Source organism: Sarcophilus harrisii, chromosome 4 (genome assembly GCF_902635505.1).
Source record: "Sarcophilus harrisii chromosome 4, mSarHar1.11, whole genome shotgun sequence".
NCBI lineage: Eukaryota > Metazoa > Chordata > Mammalia > Dasyuromorphia > Dasyuridae > Sarcophilus > Sarcophilus harrisii.
The window spans coordinates 568,638-585,625 of record NC_045429.1 but is presented as its reverse complement, the minus strand read 5'-3'; the positions used below and the strand labels follow the sequence as shown (position 1 = coordinate 585,625).

The 16,988-nt window shown below is 54.5% G+C and overlaps 1 protein-coding gene across 4 annotated transcripts in view; it reads left to right on the top strand.

Annotated features, from left to right (window-relative positions):
- The window catches only part of MIGA1 (mitoguardin 1), a 34,590-nt gene extending 17,984 nt beyond the window's left edge, over positions 1–16,606 (top strand). For 3 of the 4 annotated variants that reach the window (XM_031968849.1, XM_031968846.1, XM_031968847.1), the window contains 9 exons: positions 3,334–3,428; positions 4,202–4,320; positions 4,658–4,730; positions 5,117–5,203; positions 5,835–5,933; positions 6,114–6,248; positions 6,988–7,041; positions 12,707–12,823; positions 13,566–16,606. In XM_031968849.1, coding sequence (XP_031824709.1) covers positions 3,334–3,428; positions 4,202–4,320; positions 4,658–4,730; positions 5,117–5,203; positions 5,835–5,933; positions 6,114–6,248; positions 6,988–7,041; positions 12,707–12,823; positions 13,566–13,784 — 998 coding nt within the window. In that variant the 3' untranslated portion in view covers positions 13,785–16,606. The remainder of the gene's footprint in view (positions 1–3,333; positions 3,429–4,201; positions 4,321–4,657; positions 4,731–5,116; positions 5,204–5,834; positions 5,934–6,113; positions 6,249–6,987; positions 7,042–12,706; positions 12,824–13,565) is intronic. The other variant, XM_031968848.1, reaches the window with a different exon arrangement.
- The last annotated feature ends 382 nt before the right edge of the window (positions 16,607–16,988 follow it).

Sequence of the window (16,988 nt, the reverse complement as noted above, 5' to 3'; positions counted from 1 at the left end):
CGATCACAGGGGAAAATGGGAAAGAAAACGCGATGCGGGGAACAACGGAGAGGATGCTCTACTCCCACAATCCTCTGGGTGCACACAGTCCGGGGACATGGGGAAAAACCAAGGGCGCTCCCACCCTGCCCCCACCTTACTCTGCTCATTGTGGGGCTGAAGAAGGGCCTGGAAGCCCCGTGAGCGCATGGGGGACTACGCGCCCTCACCCCCCGGCTCAGCTGACTCTGTGACAGCCGGCTCTGTGACTGGTCTTTCTCCCTTGGCGTGTGAAGGAGGCACCGTGGTGGGAACCACATTTAGTTTGCGGCTTCCTGCGTCACAGAGGGCAGCGAGATGTGAGGGGCCAGACCCCAGGCTGGGGAGTTGAGACATCACTCCAGGAGGTCCCTGGCCTCTGAAAATGGAGGATGAAGTGCCGGCTCCGAGGAGACGTCTGGCGGTACAGGGAAAAGTTTGTCAAGTCCCAGGCCAGGTGCAGTGGGCACGTGGGGCAGAGAGTGGGTCCAAGTGTTCCTGGAGTGCCATGAGTCCAGGCTGAGGAGGCAGCGGTCTGCAAGCCCCCGACTCTCCTTTGATGCTGCCATCTCCTGAGAGGGTCTCCAGGGGGTCGCCATCTCTCCACACCAACGCCCGGGCCCCTCCTGGGACACAGCCGGCTCCTCAGCGGGCACTCGGATGTGTTTGGAGCGCAGCGAGGGAGCAAAGGCAGCTTCTGCCCCCAAGGGGCATCCGTCCAAAGGAGTGCAAATCCAAGGTCTCCTCCCACAGCCTCCGGCGTCACGGCTGGCGCTTCTCATGACCACTGGCGCACCTTCCCTCCATGTTCCCTTTCTGTGCTGCCAGGGGTTCAGCTTTTCCCATAATTCCCCTGCGCTGCCACACCAAGAGCTGCCTGCTCCCAGACGGCCCCTTTCAGCATCATGACTGTGGGACAAAGCAGAGGTCTGCGCCAAGGAGCATTTATGAGGTGCCTGTGCCAGCCCTTGGGTCTGGGGGAGACCCTTGGGGGGGCTCCTCCATCTGGTACCAGGTCAAAGTGCCATGGAACCCAGTCACAATGGCCCCGGTCTGGCCGAGGGACTGAGGGGAGGGCACTTCCCTCCGTGATTGGGGAAAGTGGGCAGCTGGTCGCCTGGTGCGTTGGAGAAGGGATTTTGCTCCTCTGGGGCTCTCAGAGAAGCCGGGACCCAGCGACTAAAGGAGGTGGCCGGGGGAGGGGTCATCTGGCGTCCCCAGCTCAGGGACAGCTGCCTCCCTCCTCCTCCTCTCACTCCCCCTGGTCCCGCCTCCACCTTCACATACTGGGGATACGCATTCCCAGCCCCACCTCATCAGTGACCTTGTTGTTCTGCAGGGCCCAGAAGTCCACAAACACTTCCTTTCCAATGCAGGGGGTCCTCCTGGGCCCCGCGGGCCGGCCCATTTTCTTTGACGTGACCCATCGCGACCTTCAGCCTCTGATGTCCGGCCCATCCTGGGCTCCACGCTCACAGAAACATGTCGTGTCTGGGCCAGTTGGCCTGATCCCCGGCTCAGTGCCTCGGTTTACCTTTCTGTCAGCTCTCACAAGTCATTTGCCATCTCCTTTAGTGCTTAATGCTGCGGGGAAAGTGGCTCCCAGCCTCCCACAGTCTGAGGCCCGATTTGAATTCAGCTCTTCCTGACGGTGGGCGTCATGGCCAGTGCCCCCCAGCCGCCTCGGGGGTCACGGCCCCCCTTCTGCCACGGCCTCCTTGCCTGAACTCCTTCTTTAGGGTGGGAACTTTGGCTGCCATCGCACCACCCTGGTCATTCATATGCCGTGAGCTCCTTGTGGTGCTGCCGGTATGCAGAAAGAGCTTCATAAGTGCTTGCTGAAGCGACTGGGGACTCAGAGAGGAAAGGCCGAGGACCCCGACAGACGTTGGGGACCTGGGGGAGAGACTTCTGGCCTCTAAGGAGCTGACCGCCTGCAGAAAACTCTCCCCCTGCCCACCATGTGTGGGGACACTCAATTCGGGGTTGGCGCAGGGCTTGCCTCAGAGGGGTCACAGCAGGCTGGTGGACAGAGGAGAGCCTTGAACCAGCCAGCGCAGCCCGCGGCACCCAGGACGGTCTCCCCTGAGCTTGGACCTGGGCCACAAGCTTCCCTCAGGCGGGGGTGCCCAGGTCACCTGCACATCCGGGGCCCCTGGCTCCTGCCGTGAGAGTGAGAGAGGCTCTGGGCTCCTCATTTCCCGCGTGGACCCTGCCCCTGGGGGCTTTTTTTTTCTTTTTTAAAATTTTAATTTTTTTCCCACATATTTGACTTTATTTTACTTTCTTTTTTGTAAAAGCAAATCCGATATTGCCCAGTAGACTATTCATCTTTTTAAAACACGGATGCTTAGTAGCCAGGGGTGCCCCATGCATGTGCGTTTGTGCGTGTTACGTGTGCACGCTCGTCAGGTGCTGGGAGAGCCGGCCGAGGCAGTTCTGGGGTCTTTGCGCATCCCCTGGCACCGCTGCCCTCATAGTGTGTAGAAGGTGACGAAGATCTCGAGGTTGAAGTGGCTTTGGGGCAAGTTCGGGCCTTTTAGTGCTCCCCATTCTCCCGTAACTGTGGCCGGGGAGAGCTTGGGGGAGGGGCACGGGGAGCTCCCTTTCCTCATCATTTGCTCTTAGAATTGGCCCAGAGCTCCCAGCAGGAGGGAGGGCTGCTGGTGGCGAGGCAGCGGTCTGGTGATGGAGAGAGTGAGGATCATGGGAGCTGTGGGGGGATCCCCTCGGAGTGCTCTCCCTCCTCTCCCTTGAGCTCTTCGCTGGCTCCTTGTCTGAATCAGGGTTTTCTCGTGCAGCGAGAGGATTGTGGGAACGTGTCTAGAAGAGACGCCGAGGTGGCCCCAGTGGGTCACTTGGCCCCTGGAGGGGTAGGGAGAGGAAGAAAAAGGCTGGGACCTGAGGTTTTGGGATGGGGAATGTTCAAAGCCGCATTTATTTTGAAAACAAAAAGTTTTAAAGATGAAAAAAGTCCACTCAAGACCCCCGGCTCCCACCCAGACCTTCCTCAGGGTGCGCGTCTCAGGGAACACGGGCCGGGCCCTGCTGTCTGCCCAAACCCAGATCTCCCGGGACACGTCCACTGAGCAGGAGCCTCCAGGTGGGAAGTTGAGGGAAAGGTTGGCTCGGGCAGTCTGAGTGCTGTGGCTCTGGTTGCCCAGCTACCTGCCTGGTGCGCTGGCCCTAAGCCGGGCTGTGGGGGCCTTCCCTGGGCATCAGGTGGAGCAGCGGGTCCCAGGGCGGGGCCTTGGGCAGGGCTTGCTCGCTCTGGGTCTGCCTCTTGGGACCTCATGGACTCCCCGGACTTTTTAGATAGAGACACGGACATCACTGTGCGGGCAGACGACCTGGGCCTCCGAGACTCGCTGAGCATCGCCTCCACTGACTCCTTCGTTTCAGTCGCGGAGGTAGGATGGGGCCTTCTCCCGGGCATCCTCATTGGGCATCCTCCCCCGAGCACCTCCTGGACATCCCTGCCAGGTGTTCCCCAACTGCCCCTATTCCCCAGGTTTTTACTGTGAAAGCTTGCCCCAAGGTGACCATCTCGAGGGCCCCCACAAGAGTGGTCTCTGCCCTCAGGGGCCCCCCCAAAGCTGGAGCTCGCTTTCACCCTGACCCAGGGTGTTTGTGCCCAGATGTCACAGGGCAGAGGGATTACTGAATTCATTTCCAAGTCCTGAAATAGGAAAAGTGGAAAGAGGGAGGGAGGGAAGGATGTGAGCATTTATTAAGCACCTGCTGTGTGCCTGCACAGCACTGGGGGAGAAGTTTGTGTCGGAGGCAGTTTCTGCTGCTGTCTGGTCAGCTGCTTTTTACTGAACCGTCTTGGTGATGGTCAGGCTCACGCGGCTCTCTTGGGAATAATCTGGGGGCTCCCCTGGCTTCTTGCCCCCTTGGGCCCTCTGCCTGGCCCATCATCTCCTTGGGCTGACCTGGCCCTACCTCTTCAGAGGGGGTTTTATGGTTTCCTTTGGTGTGGCTGTGGATAACCTTTGGAATCTTTTGTCTGGCTGTTGACCACCGGGACTTTGGGGAGCAGGCCACCTTCCTGCTGCTGTTTCTTTCCCGGCTTTTCTATGTTGCTTGGGGGCAAGCCTGGCCCCTTTGGGGCGCCATTTTGTGGCAAAGATGAACATCTTTGGGGGTGCCTTTGCTCCGGCTGACCGATCTGTCCCCCCAGCTCACAGACCACCGGGAGGGGCGGCCCCCGTACAGCCTGGACGCCCTCTGCCGCTGCCCCTTGTACGAAGAGGCCATGCACCTGGTGGAAGAGGGGAAAATCTACTCCAGGGTCCTCAGGTATTGGCCCCCTCATTTCTTAGGGCTGCGGGAAAGGGGGCACTGGATGCCCTTTGGGGAGAGCGCACCAGGGAGAGACGGGGAGGTTGTCCTCCATGAGAAGTTTAGTCTGGGTTCTTCCTTGTCAGCATGAGTGCCACAGGCCCCCTCCAGAGTGTTTCTTGTGACCACAGGTTCCCTCCTGACCACAGTTCCCCCTCCCAAATTCAGGCCCCTCCCCCAATCGCAGCCCGCCCCCCCCCACCGCTGCTCCCTTTCAGACCAAGGCTCCCCCTTAACTACAGCTACCCCCACCACCACCACTGCTGCTTCCCACTTTTGCCCTCGTTTTCTGCAGAACTGAGATGTTGGAGTGCCTGGGAGACAGTGACTTTCTGGCCAAGTTGCACTGTATCCGGCAGGCTTTCCAGGTGAGGGGCTCCCCTGCTTGCCTTCCCCCTCTGACCCCCAGGGCGTGGCTGCCCTGCCTAGTCCTGCCCAGAGACCCCTGGGGCGTGGCTGCCCGGGTTAGCTGCCCACAGACCCCAGGCCAGTCCTGCCCTGACCACGGAGCCTCCCCTCCCCCTGTAGTACTGGGGGGAGCCCCATCCCACACCGGGGACTGGCCCATCGGCCCGGGCTGCATTCGGCCCCTGAAGGAGGGAGGGAGGCCCTGGCCCGGACCTTCCCCAGGGAAGGCGGGGTCAGACACGGAGGTGCGTCCCCAGGGACCCCCGGGCGCCCCGACCGGGCTCTGAGCGCTCCCGGCTCCCACTTGTACACCCCCGGCACTTCAGGGCCGGCCCGGCTCTTGCAGGTCATTCTTTCAGAAACGGCCAACAGGACGTTTCTGGCCGAGAGCGGCAGGAAGATTCTGTCGGCTTTAATCGTGAAGGCGCGAAAGGTAAAGCCGGTCCGGTGAGCGAGGCCGCCCTTGGGTCGGAGAGGCGCCCAGCGGGGGGGGGGGGGGGGGGGGGGGGGGGGGGGGGGGGGGGGGGGGGGGGGGGGGGGGGGGGGGGGGGCGGGGCGAGAGGGGGGAGGAGAGGAGGTTCTGGGGGCTCCTCGTTTGGGGCGCCCCTGACTTGGGTGCGTGTGGGCGGGTGCCCGACTGGCCTAGGCCCCCCCGGGGGTGCGGAGACAAGATCCAGCCGCCCCCACCTCCCTCCCCCGTGCGCCCCGCAGGGGCCGGCGCCTCTTCTCCCGCTTGGGCCCCTCGTCCCTGGCTTCCCCGGGAGGGTCCGGCAGCGTCGCCCTTAGGAGGGGGCTGGGAGGTTCAGCCGGGATCCCCCTCCTCCTTGCTGGGTCAGAGGGGCGGGGCTTAGAGAGCCCTCGTCCGCCGTCAGAGCCCCAGGGGGAGGGGGGGCGCTCCCCTCCGAGGTGACCTCGTCAAGGCCGGGGAGCCTTCCACAGGCCGGCCCCGCCTCGGGTACCCTGGCGACCCCTGGTGGCGCGTTTAGACTGCGGGCCTGAAGCTCCTTTCCCAGCGCTCTGGATTAAAACGTGTCTTCTTCTCGTTGGCTGACGATGTCCCGCAGAACCCAAAGAAATTTGAAGATGTTTTTGATGAAATGATCTGTTTTTTAGAGCAGACAGACCACTGGGAGAGCACCGAGGGGGAGCTGGCCGCCAGGGGGGTGAGTCTCGCGCCGTTTCCCTCTGGAGGCCAAGGGGGAGGGGCCACGAGCAGGGGGGCAAAGGGGGCGGGGCCATGAGCGGGGGTGGGGGGGCGAGGGGAGGGGGGGCAAGAGCCGGGCCTGGGGATTCACAACCGCTCCCAGATAACATCGCGGGCGTTTTCCCCTCGTTTCTTGCAGGTGAAAAATCTCAATTTCTATGATATTGTCCTGGATTTCATACTAATGGATTCCTTTGAAGACTTGGAAAACCCGCCCACCTCCATCCAGAACGTGGTCAATAATCGCTGGCTGAACTCCTCCTTCAAAGAAACCGTAAGTGGCCGCGCTCCGGCCCGTCCCGGGCGGCTGCTGAAGTCGTCGGGCTTTTCAGTCCCGCTTTCCCTGGCCCCGGGACTGGGGAGGGGCGGGGCCGCCGGATCAGTCGCTAGAATCCGCAGATGTTTCTCCCTGCCGGACGGGACTTGTCTCACAGGAGCTCGTGCCCGCCCACGCGGCCTTAGAGCCGCAGGCGCCGGAGGCTGGGCCCGGGCCGCCGCGGTGGTTTGTTTTGTTACATTGTATCTCTTGACTCCTCTTTGGAGGCGGCCTCCAGCGGGGCCCAAACTGCCCCAGAAACACCGTTCCTTAAGGAAGAGCCCCAGGTGGCCTGGTGTCCCCGTGTTTCCTGCGGGCATTTTTAGCTTCTGTTTGGGAAGTTTGATGCAGTTTAGCTCCCAGCGCCAGAGGGCCCAGCGGCGTGACTCTGGAAGGTGACAGGTCGCTCCATCCACTCTTATTTTTAATTTAAAAGGAAAAACAATCCCTTGTTCCAGAATAACCCAAGGGAGTGGGAATTGCTTTGTCACTGACCGTCAGCACATTAATTTTTTCTTTATTTTTTGGTGAGGCAGTTGGGGTGAAGGGACTTGCCCAGGGGTCACACAACTAGGAAGTGCTAAGTGCCCCTGCCCCAGGGGAGCGCCGGGGGACCCCAGCCCCTGGAAGGAGCTTTCACCTCGGTTGGGGGTGGGACTCAGGCCGCCTGAACTCCCCTCTTCTTCCCCATCTCTAGGCGGTGGCGTCCAGCTGCTGGTCAGTGCTCAAGCAGAAGAGGCAGCAGATGAAGGTGAGTGGCTTCCCAGCAAGCTCTCGGGCCCACATGGGCCCTTTCCTTCCTTAGATGCTGCCGCCCCTTCGTTACCTGCTTTAGAGCCAGGTGTGAACAGCGGGAGCCCCGTTGTGCTCCAAGCCTTGAGCATCCCCCCCTCCATCAATGGTCCCCCTTTTAGCCTCACCAAGATGGGGAGGCCACGGCCGGCCCCCTCGCTCTGTCCAGGGAATCCCAGAAAGTGGAGAGGAGTGCCATGGGCCAAGGGAAACCCCTCGGGTGTGGAGTCTTCACTGCGACACTCCCCAAGGGCTGAGGGCAGCTGGGGGTCCCTTGGGGCCAGTCCCCTGCCCTGCACTTTGGGCCACCTTGGGGGATTGATCATCAGGCAAGATCCAGCTGGAATTGTTCAGGATGAGCCTTCCTGGAAAACTGAGGGTAAAGCTGGGCCCCATCTCACCAGCTCCCACAGAGCCTTCCCCAAGTGATCCAGAGTCCACCTACGCCATTTGTGGGCCCCAGCCTGTTGTTTTTCTGCACTCAACCATTGTTCAAGATGGGTCTCTTCTTCAAGGAAATTAGACTTTGGGGCTCCTTAAGATCTTTGCCATGACTTGGACGATGACCTCCATGATGTGCCCGCTAATTTTACAAGCGGAGATCTCACTTCTGGTCATTGAGACATCAGAAGGAGAAATGGGAAATATGGCACACAAACAATCCAGATGCAAGATGAGGGAGACGGCCTGGCTGTCTGAGCACCCCTCGGCCAGTATGGTGGCCATGACGACAGGAAGGGGGTGACAAGGCTCAGGGGTCAGAAGATGAGTCCCAGGACCTGAGCCATTCAGCCTGGAGCCAAACACGGCTCCGGTTGTCCACCAATGTCCTCGGGCGGGAGGGAGGAGGCAGACGCCTCAGAGCCGGATTTGGGGCCAAGTCCCCGAGTCTGAGGCGCTTTGCTCCTCTGCAGAATCACAGCAACGTCGCCCACCCCTCCTTGGATGCCATGACCCTGAAGCGCCGTCCCGGGGTCAGTTCTCAGTGATGTCCGTCGTTGTCTGCATAGAGGAAGCACAAGGTGACTCCTAAATACCAAGCAGTAGTGAAGGTTAAATGAACTGCAATGAGTTTCCAAGCACAGGCTGGATGGACGACCGTCTGAGGGAGCAGTCAGAGAAGGACTGGACGGATGGTCAGTAGGCGTCCTCTGGGCCGAACCCTGCTCCTGGTCCAGTGACACTGACTCACTGAATACCTATTGCGCGCCACAATCTTTTTGGTTAATGTCATCTCTGGTCAAAAAGAAAGAGAACGTCATAGTTTTAAGGGATCGGACCTGGTAGACGGAGGTGCCCCCAAAACTGTGGACAGGTTCATAGTGTTGTACATGCGGCAGCAACAAAAAAATATCCCAAAGCAAAATGGCAGCCCAAGGAAGCTTTACAGAGAGACGAGGGCAGGAGGAAAGGAGAAAGGCAAAGCCATGGCCCCCAAATGCTGAATTTTAGAGAAGAACAAGGAGAGCAAAGAACCTTAAAGGAAAGATGCAAAGAAATAGAAGGAAGCAATAGAACAGGAAAGACAGAGACATCAAGGGAATGTTTCATGTAGAAATGGACATGATAAAAGACCAAAACGGCATGGACCCACACGTAACACCGTATACCAAGATAAGATCAAAATGGGTTCATGATTTATACATAAAGAACGAGATTATAAACAAATTGGAGGAACATAGGATAGTTTATCTCTCAGACTTGTGGAAGAGGAAGAAATTTGTGACTAAAGACGAACTAGAGACCTATTGATCACAAAATAGAAAATTTTGATTACATCAAATTAAAAAGCTTCTGTACAAACAAAACTAATGTAAACAAGATTAGAAGGGAAGCAACAAACTGGGAAAACATCTTCACAGTTAAAGGTTCTGATAAAGGCCTCATTTCCAAAATATATAGAGAGCTGACTCTAATTTATAAGAAACCAAGCTATTCTCCAACTGATAAATGGTCAAAGGATATGAACAGACAATTTTCAGATGATGAAATTAAAATCATTACCACTCATATGAAAGAGTGTTCCAAATCATTATTAATCAGAGAAATGCAAATTAAGACAACTCTGAGATACCACTACACACCTGTCAGATTGGCTAAGATGACAGGAAAAAATAATGATGAGTGTTGAAGGGGATGTGGGAAAACTGGGACACTGACACATTGTTGGTGGAGCTGTGAACGAATCCAACCATTCTGGAGAGCAATCTGGAATTATGCCCAAAAAGTTATCAAACTGTGCATACCCTTTGACCCAGCAGTGTTTCTACTGGGCTTATACCCCAAGGAGATACTAAAGAAGGGAAAGGGACCTGTATGTGCCAAAATGTTTGTGGCAGCCCTGTTTGTAGTGGCCAGAAGCTGGAAACTGAGTGGCTGCCCATCAATTGGAGAATGGTTGGGTAAATTGTGGTATATGAATGTTATGGAATATTATTGTTCTGTAAGAAATGACCAGCAAGCTGAATACAGAGAAGCTTGGAGAGAATTACATGAACTGATGCTAAGTGAAATGAGCAGAACCAAGAGATCATTATATACGTCAACAACGATACTGTATGAAGATGCAATTTGATGGAAGCGGATTTCTCTGACAAAGAGACCTGATTCAGTTTCAATTGATCAATGATGGACAGAAGCAGCTACACCCAAAGAAAAAAAAAAACACTGGGAAATGAATGTAAACTGTTTGCATTTTTGTTTTTCTTCCCGGGTTACTTCTACCTTCTGAATCCAATTCTCCCTGTGCAACAAGAAAACTGTTTGGATCTGCACACATACATTGTATCTAGGATATACTAGGACATATTCAACATATATAGGACTGCTTGCCATCTAGGGGAGGGGGTGGAGGGTGGGAGGGAAAAATCGGAACAGAAGTGAGTGCAAGGGATAATGTTGTAAAAAAAAATTACCCAGGCATGGATTCTGTCAATAAAAAGTTACTATGATAATAATAATAAAAGAAAAAAGACCAAAACGGCAGGGACTAGCCTGCAGTAGGAGATTGAGAGGAGGTGATGAGAACAGAAGAACTGGACAGAAATATGTGGGCACCCAGATAAGTGCCCCAGTGCAATGACTGACCTCCTGGAGGCTGAAGTCAAGTGGGCCTGGGAGGCGCTGCTAAAATCAGGTCGGGGAGGGAGACTTCCCCCATGGCCTCTGGATTAGAGATGGTCTGTCCCCATCCTAAAGCAGGGCAAGGCCAAAGGATGCACAAACTGCTAGTGTTACACCTGCGAGGTTCTGCCTAAGGTGACCCAAGAATTCCCAGAAGAGTCAGCCGTGTTTTCAAAGAGGTGGAGGCAGAAGTAGGACCTAATTGCTAACATTTGCTAGATTATGGAGATGACCAGGGAGTTCTGGAGGGGGTGGGGGAGAGGAGGGAATACAAAAAAATCCGCTTCTGCTTCTATTTCACTGACTACACTAAAGCTTTTGTTGGATTCTAACAAAATTTGGCCAGTCCTCCAGGACGGTCATCTGAGGAACCTGGAAGTTAGGACGGACCGTGGAACACGTGACTGGTTTAAGATTGGGGGAGAATCGCCGGGCTGTCCCCTCGCTTACCTGCCTCAGATGCAGAAACAAAGGGGAAAAGTCAGCTGTCGCAGATGGGCCAAGGGCACCGCTCTGAGGCAGAGAGGGAAAAAGGACTAAAAAACCTCTTGATGAGGAGGAGAAAGCGAGCTGCTTGAAGCTTAACATTATAGAAAGCTGAGATCTTGGCAGCTGGAGCCTTCACTTCCTGGCAAATCCAGGGAGAATGGGAGCAGTGTCAGACTTTATATTCTTGGGCCCAGAGATTCCTGCAGCCGGTGACCGCAGCCGTGAAATGGTGAGGTGCTCTCTCCTTGTAAGGAAAGCTCTGATCTGCCTGCACAGCAGATTACAAAGCAGGGGCGTCACCTTGCCAGCAAAGAGCCGTATAGCCAGAACGATGCTTTTCCAGTGTCTGGGTTTGACAGGTGAGAGGAATTGAGCCCTGCAGGATTGACGCTTGTGAATTGTGGGGCTGGAGGAGACTTCTGAGCCCCTTGGGCAGCAAGGAGATCAAATCAGTTGACACGAATTAATTCAGGCTATTCAGTGGAAGGTCACATTCTGAAGCGGAAGCCGAGCTACTTTGGCCACATAATGAGAAGATGGGACTCACTGGAAGAGACCCTGATGTTGGGGAAGATCAAAGGCAGGAGAAGGGAATGACAGGATGAGTTGGAGAGAGAGCGTCACGGAAGCAATGAAGCTGGTCTTGGATGGCCCTGGAGAGATAGTAGAGGGTGGACTGGACGACATTCCTGGCCGTCTCCCCTGTTGCCAGATGTCCCTTTTGTCTCCAGACCTGTGCAGTAATATAAAGGGTGGACCTCTCCTCTTCTATGGGTCTCTAGCAGTGGGGGGATTGCTGGGTCAAAGGGCAGTCACAGTTTGGGGGTTACTGCTTTCCATGCACTGGCGCTGCTGCCTCTGCCCCTCTCCTCCAGGGGCTGTCTGTCCTGTTGTCATCTTGGGCAATCTAATCAAAATCGAATATTGAGTTTTTGTTTCAATGTGCATTTCTCTGTTTGGGATTTGGAACTTTATTTTTTCAAATCGTTGCTGGTAGTTTGGTTTTCTTCCTTTGGAACGGAACCGCCTGTGCCTGTCCGTGACTCTGGGTCACTTAGCTACTAGGGAATGGGTCTCGTTATCGTTAAACATCTGTGTCTAATTCTGTGATGCTTGTTGTCTCTTGCTTGGTCAGAAAGAAGAGAGGGAGGGGAGGGAGGGAGGAAGGAGGGCAAGGAGGGAGGGAAGGAAGAAAGGAAGGGAGGGAAAAAAGAAAGGAAGGGAAGGAGAAAAGGAAGGAAGAGAGGGAAGAAAGGAATGGAGGGAGAGAGGAAAGGAAGGAAATGAAGGAAGAAGGGAAGGAAAGAGGGAGGGAGGGAAGAAGTGAAGGAAGGAAAGCAAGCTGTTTTCTTCCTTGCCCTTTGAACTTATTCGTGATGTGACTTTATATTTTAGTTGTGTCCATTTGGAGCTTAGCTTAGCATGTGGTATGAGATAGCGGTGTTAGCTCGACTTCTGCCAGATTGTCTTGCAGTTTTCCCACAGTTTTTGTTGAGTGATGGGCCTTTTCCCAGGAGGTAGGCATTTCTGGTTTATCAGACATTTTTGTGCTGTGCCTTGTTACAGGTGTTATGTGGCTTGCAGGTTCCACTGATCCACATTATTCCTTTCTTTACAGTTTGAGATCTGCTACCACTTGGCCCCCTTCCTAACTACTTTTTCTTATTTCCTTTGAGATTCTTGAATTTTGGTCTTGCAGATGAGTTTTGTTATAATTTTTAGATCAAAGTGATCCTTTGTACTTTGGCTGTGGGACACTAAGTCCGTTAATTTAGGTAGTAGTGTTATTTTCATTTTCTTGGTGGGACTCACACACCATTCCAATTATTTAGGTCACTCTTGATAAGCCGACTTTTTGAATTCAGTTTTCATCGACTTTTAAGTTCATGCCAAATGAGTGCGCTTTTTTCTTCCTTTTGTTTTTGTCCCTCGGTGCCTGGCACATAACAGGTGCTTCCTAAAAACTCCCATGACCCAGCTTGTTAACTTGGTTCTCCTTCCTTTGCCAACAGATTCCGGATGGCTTCTTTGCCCACTTCTATGCCATTTGTGAACACGTCAGTCCTGTCTTAGCCTGGGGCTTTTTGGGCCCGAGAAACTCCCTGTATGATTTATGTTACTTCTTCAAGGTACGGGCAGCTTTTTTAAAAATTGTATTTGTTTCAAATGAAATCATAAGTTGATGATGTGCGCTTTACTCAAAGGCAACATGTGGAAAAGGGAAGCTCCCTGGGAGGGGGGCTCTGGGTCCTCTGTTTCCCTGTGCCCCAATGCTGGACCCTGCTGATCCTGGACAGGCCACACCCCTGTCTGCCGGTAGCAGAGCATGGCGTTGGTACAAGCTAATCTTGGCAAAGCGCAGTAATTCTCTAGGACTTGAGGTGGTCACACAAACAGCGGTTTAACTTTTCGCTTATAACGGGTGAATGGCTTTGCCTGTTCCCTGCTGTGCTAGAAAGCTGTTTACTTTTTGAACTGGACCGTGTGGGCTTAGGACAGGACTTTGTAGCTTGGGGTCCAATTCTTTTCCAAAGAGTAATGAGGAGAGGAGGCAGGAGGGCGGCCCTTCTGACCCGACGTGGCATGCAGTCGCCGTCTCCTTCTGCCACTGGAGGGTCCCAAGCGCCGCTGTCTCACTGCGCACACGTGCCGAGTACGGGGTTTGTGGCCCAGAAGTTTCGTTTTAGCTTAAATAAGCCTCTATGCTGGCCTCGAGGGGACTTGTGGGGCAGAGCCCCGAAGGGTTAGGGTTAGGCCTCCATGCTGCATCCTCTGCCATTCCCAGTCACTCCTGGGGGCTGACCCCTGGGGGTGAGCGGAGGCCATGCAGATGCTCCCCATGAACATCCCCTTGTTTGTTTTGTCTGCCAGGACCAAGTCCTCTACTTCCTCAAAGACATCTTTGACCTGGAGAAGGTCCGCTACTCGAGCATGGAGACCCTGGCCGAGGACCTGATGCAGCTGCTGATGCGTCGCACCGAGCTCCTGATGGCGTACCTGGGCACCGATGCCCTGAGGCACGCCAACAGCTGCGTCAGTAGCCACGGCCACACTGTGTCCAGCGGCCTGGTGGAAGCCAGAGTCCAGTGAGGGGGGAGTGCTTGTGGCTGGGCCATGGGGTAGAATCTCGAGGGATGAATGATGGATGGATGGACACGGGCTGGACATGCCTGGGAGAGGGCCGTCATCCCATCTCCGAAATGTGCGTTCTCCACAGTTGCTCTTGTGAGTGAAGGCCGCCCTTGGTCCCTGGAGGCAGTTGGTCAAGCCCCCAGAGGACTCATTCTCCAAAGCCTTGCCACAGCATATGGCAGCCAGGTCGCTGCTTCGGCCCCGGGGCCCCCAGCTTCCCTTTGGGGTCCGCCATCATCCATCAGGTCTCGGTGACCACGCATTTCACTTTGTTGAAAAGGCATCTGTACATATCCGCTGTCCAGTGATGCAGGAAGTAGGAATGATCACAGTTAGGCGGTAGCAATGTGCTGTGTGTGTCTTAATTGCCGAGGGGCCGTGGCTCCTCCCGAGTGTTGGCGGGCTCCATGTCTGAGATTTGGCCCTTGTATGTCTCCCCAGGGGATTTCTCGGGCTGTTTGCTCCCAATTCTGTGTGTTACAATCAAGAGGGCAAAGCCCCCCACCCCCCTTCCTCCTTTCTCTAGGGTTCAGGTCAGCCCTTCATGAGCTCCTGGGAGTGTCAGGTTGAGATGCTGGTGGGATTGTGTGATCCCACGCAGGAAACGCCTCCCACGCCCTAGCACAGGACGGCTTCTGATAGGGTTCCTGTAGGGAAAAGACCGACTTCTGGCAGATTTCTTTTTCATGATGGCTGTTTTCCTCCAAATTTCACCCGCGAATATTTCCAGTCCAAGGAGATTTGGTCTCTTTAGAATCCTCGAGATGGCTGCACAAACCCTACCCTTCCTCCTACTTGCTGCTTCTTTGACTCAGTTAGCAGTGCTGGGAGATGGGCGGGAGGCCCCTCCAGGGAGGGCCCTGTTGTCCCCATCCAGTTCTTTTTTGTTCACCATAAGGTGTTCTCTGCTTAGGTGACCTAGAGTGGTTTTAAAGCAGCATTTTAGATGAAAGTGCCTGATTTCTCCTCTTTGAGGTGTCAGTGTGAAGCGTGGAAATCAGAATCATGGTTCTTGAGTGAGACGGCAGAGCACTGACATAACGAGGATGGCTTCTGGAACAGGACAGCGGGACATGGCGAACACTGGCGCTGGCCTAGGCTCGTCCGGCAGACAAGACGCCAGCTTCGCTCAGTTCTAGCTCCATCCTCTGTGCCATGAAGTTTTACTTGAGTTTTATTGTTCTTTATGCTGGGGCAGAAGTGGGTTGTACTTTATGAACAACATTTTGAAATGTGATTTTATTTCCATAATGATGATTATTATTATCATCTGTTTTAGAAACCAAACTGAGGGGGGTGGGGAGGGATTTGTATATTATTTTTCTGTTTGACAAGATTTGTCTGAAATCCCTTTGGAAAGGCTGCGCTATTTAATGTTGCCCCAGAATACTTCAGGTTGATTTTGTCGGCCGGCACCTACATATATATGTTCAATGAAAGCATATTCACTATGTTTTCTCCCTTTTTGAATTTTTGCTCCAAAAATGTACAATTATATGCAAGGGTTTGGATTGTTATGCAAGCGGTCGGATGATTCCCTTCCACGTTTCAGTGTGGTTGCTGTGGAAGGAAGTTGGTAAGCCCACCAGCTGCCTTTCCCACCGGAGGTTTTCTGTGTGGCCTTTGATTCAAGGGATGATAGCGACCAAATAGAATTTCAGGGATTTCCATGTGGAAGAGTGCTCTCCTTTAGGAAGAGAGCGCTCTCGGCCTGATGTTGGGAAGGGCCAGCTTTCTGAAAAAGGATGTTTACGAGAGCAAAGGAGCTCGAGGGTCAAGAGTATAAGTGTTCATTTGCCTTAAAACAGGATTCTAGAGACAAAGAAGGCCTTTTAAAACGTTAGAAGAGCAGCTGTTAGTAGCCTGATCTCGAATCTCCGTGGGGTAAAAGCCCATCTTCCAAACTCGTTTTTTTGGTGTCGAATGCAGAGAAACCACGTGTGATCTCCATCAGACACTGATTTTTGGGTCCTCGGAGGTTTTTTGGGGAGCATTCTGGATCAGACGATGGCTTTTCTTTTTTTCTTCAGTTTTTAAAAATGGAAGAAGTCAGTGTTGAGGTGGTTTCCCGGGCTGTCTCTCCATTCCCCACCACTAGCCATATGTATCCCCCACTGACTTGAAAGGCCAGTCCTTTCCTTCTTGGAGGATAACATTTTGCGTGTTACGTTTGTTATCAAAGAAGGAAAGAAGGGAATACATCTAAAACTCAGCCAGCAAACTTCCCGGGTGAACAATCTGCATACGACTCCGAGGACCCGGCGGCTCTTCAGGCTTAGGCAGTAGGAATGCCAAAGAGAGACTTGCGACTTCTCCCCAGCCTTTCATGCTCCGAAGCCAAGGTTTGCATGTACCCCCTCTGGCCTCGGACGAGGATTCCATACGAGCAGCAGGAGTGCATCCCCAGGTGGGCCTTGGAGGCAGGATCGGAAAAGGGGCTCCTTGGGCTCTGCTCTGACTAGGGTGGGACTGGCGACGAGTGCATCTGGCGGTGACGAGTGCGTCCGGTGGCGACGAGTGTGTCCGGCAGTGACGAGTGCGTCCAGTGGTGATGATGTCTGTTTGTCCTGACGACCGGGGCCCGTTTGGTGTAGTAGCCGAGGCAGCCAGTGCCAGGAGGCAGGGCTTTTTCTTGCCTACACGTAACAGTACGACCATATAACGATGAAATGCCACTGAATAGAACCGTGACGGAAACGGCGTGCCCCCCTCCTCCCCGTCCCTGGAAGAGCTGGGAAGGTGTTTGTTACTGCCAAATAAAGGACTGATGGTACCTCTTATGTCGCAGCTTGTCTCTGTTAACAAACTGTCGCGCAGTGCTCTTAGAAGGGGGACGTTCGGAAAGTTTAGCGTCGGGTCTGTGAGGGGGAGAGACCACACAGGTGCAGCAGCAGTGGGCACACTGTAAGAGGAGGGGGCAGGGCAGACGCAGACCCCTCCCCCCCCCCCCCCCCCCCCCCCCCCCCCCCCCCCCCCAGAGCCCAGAGGCCTTCCATCTCATGATTTGTTCATGGTCAGCACATTGCAACAAGCAGCAGCTGGGTCCTTTGGCTCTCCCAAAAGCCCCTAACCCTCAGCTGGCAAGTAAACTTTGGGCTTCTGTTGGAAAACAAGCTTTGGAGGCCACCCTCTGTGGCCCCTGCTGTGCTTGGAATCATTTTC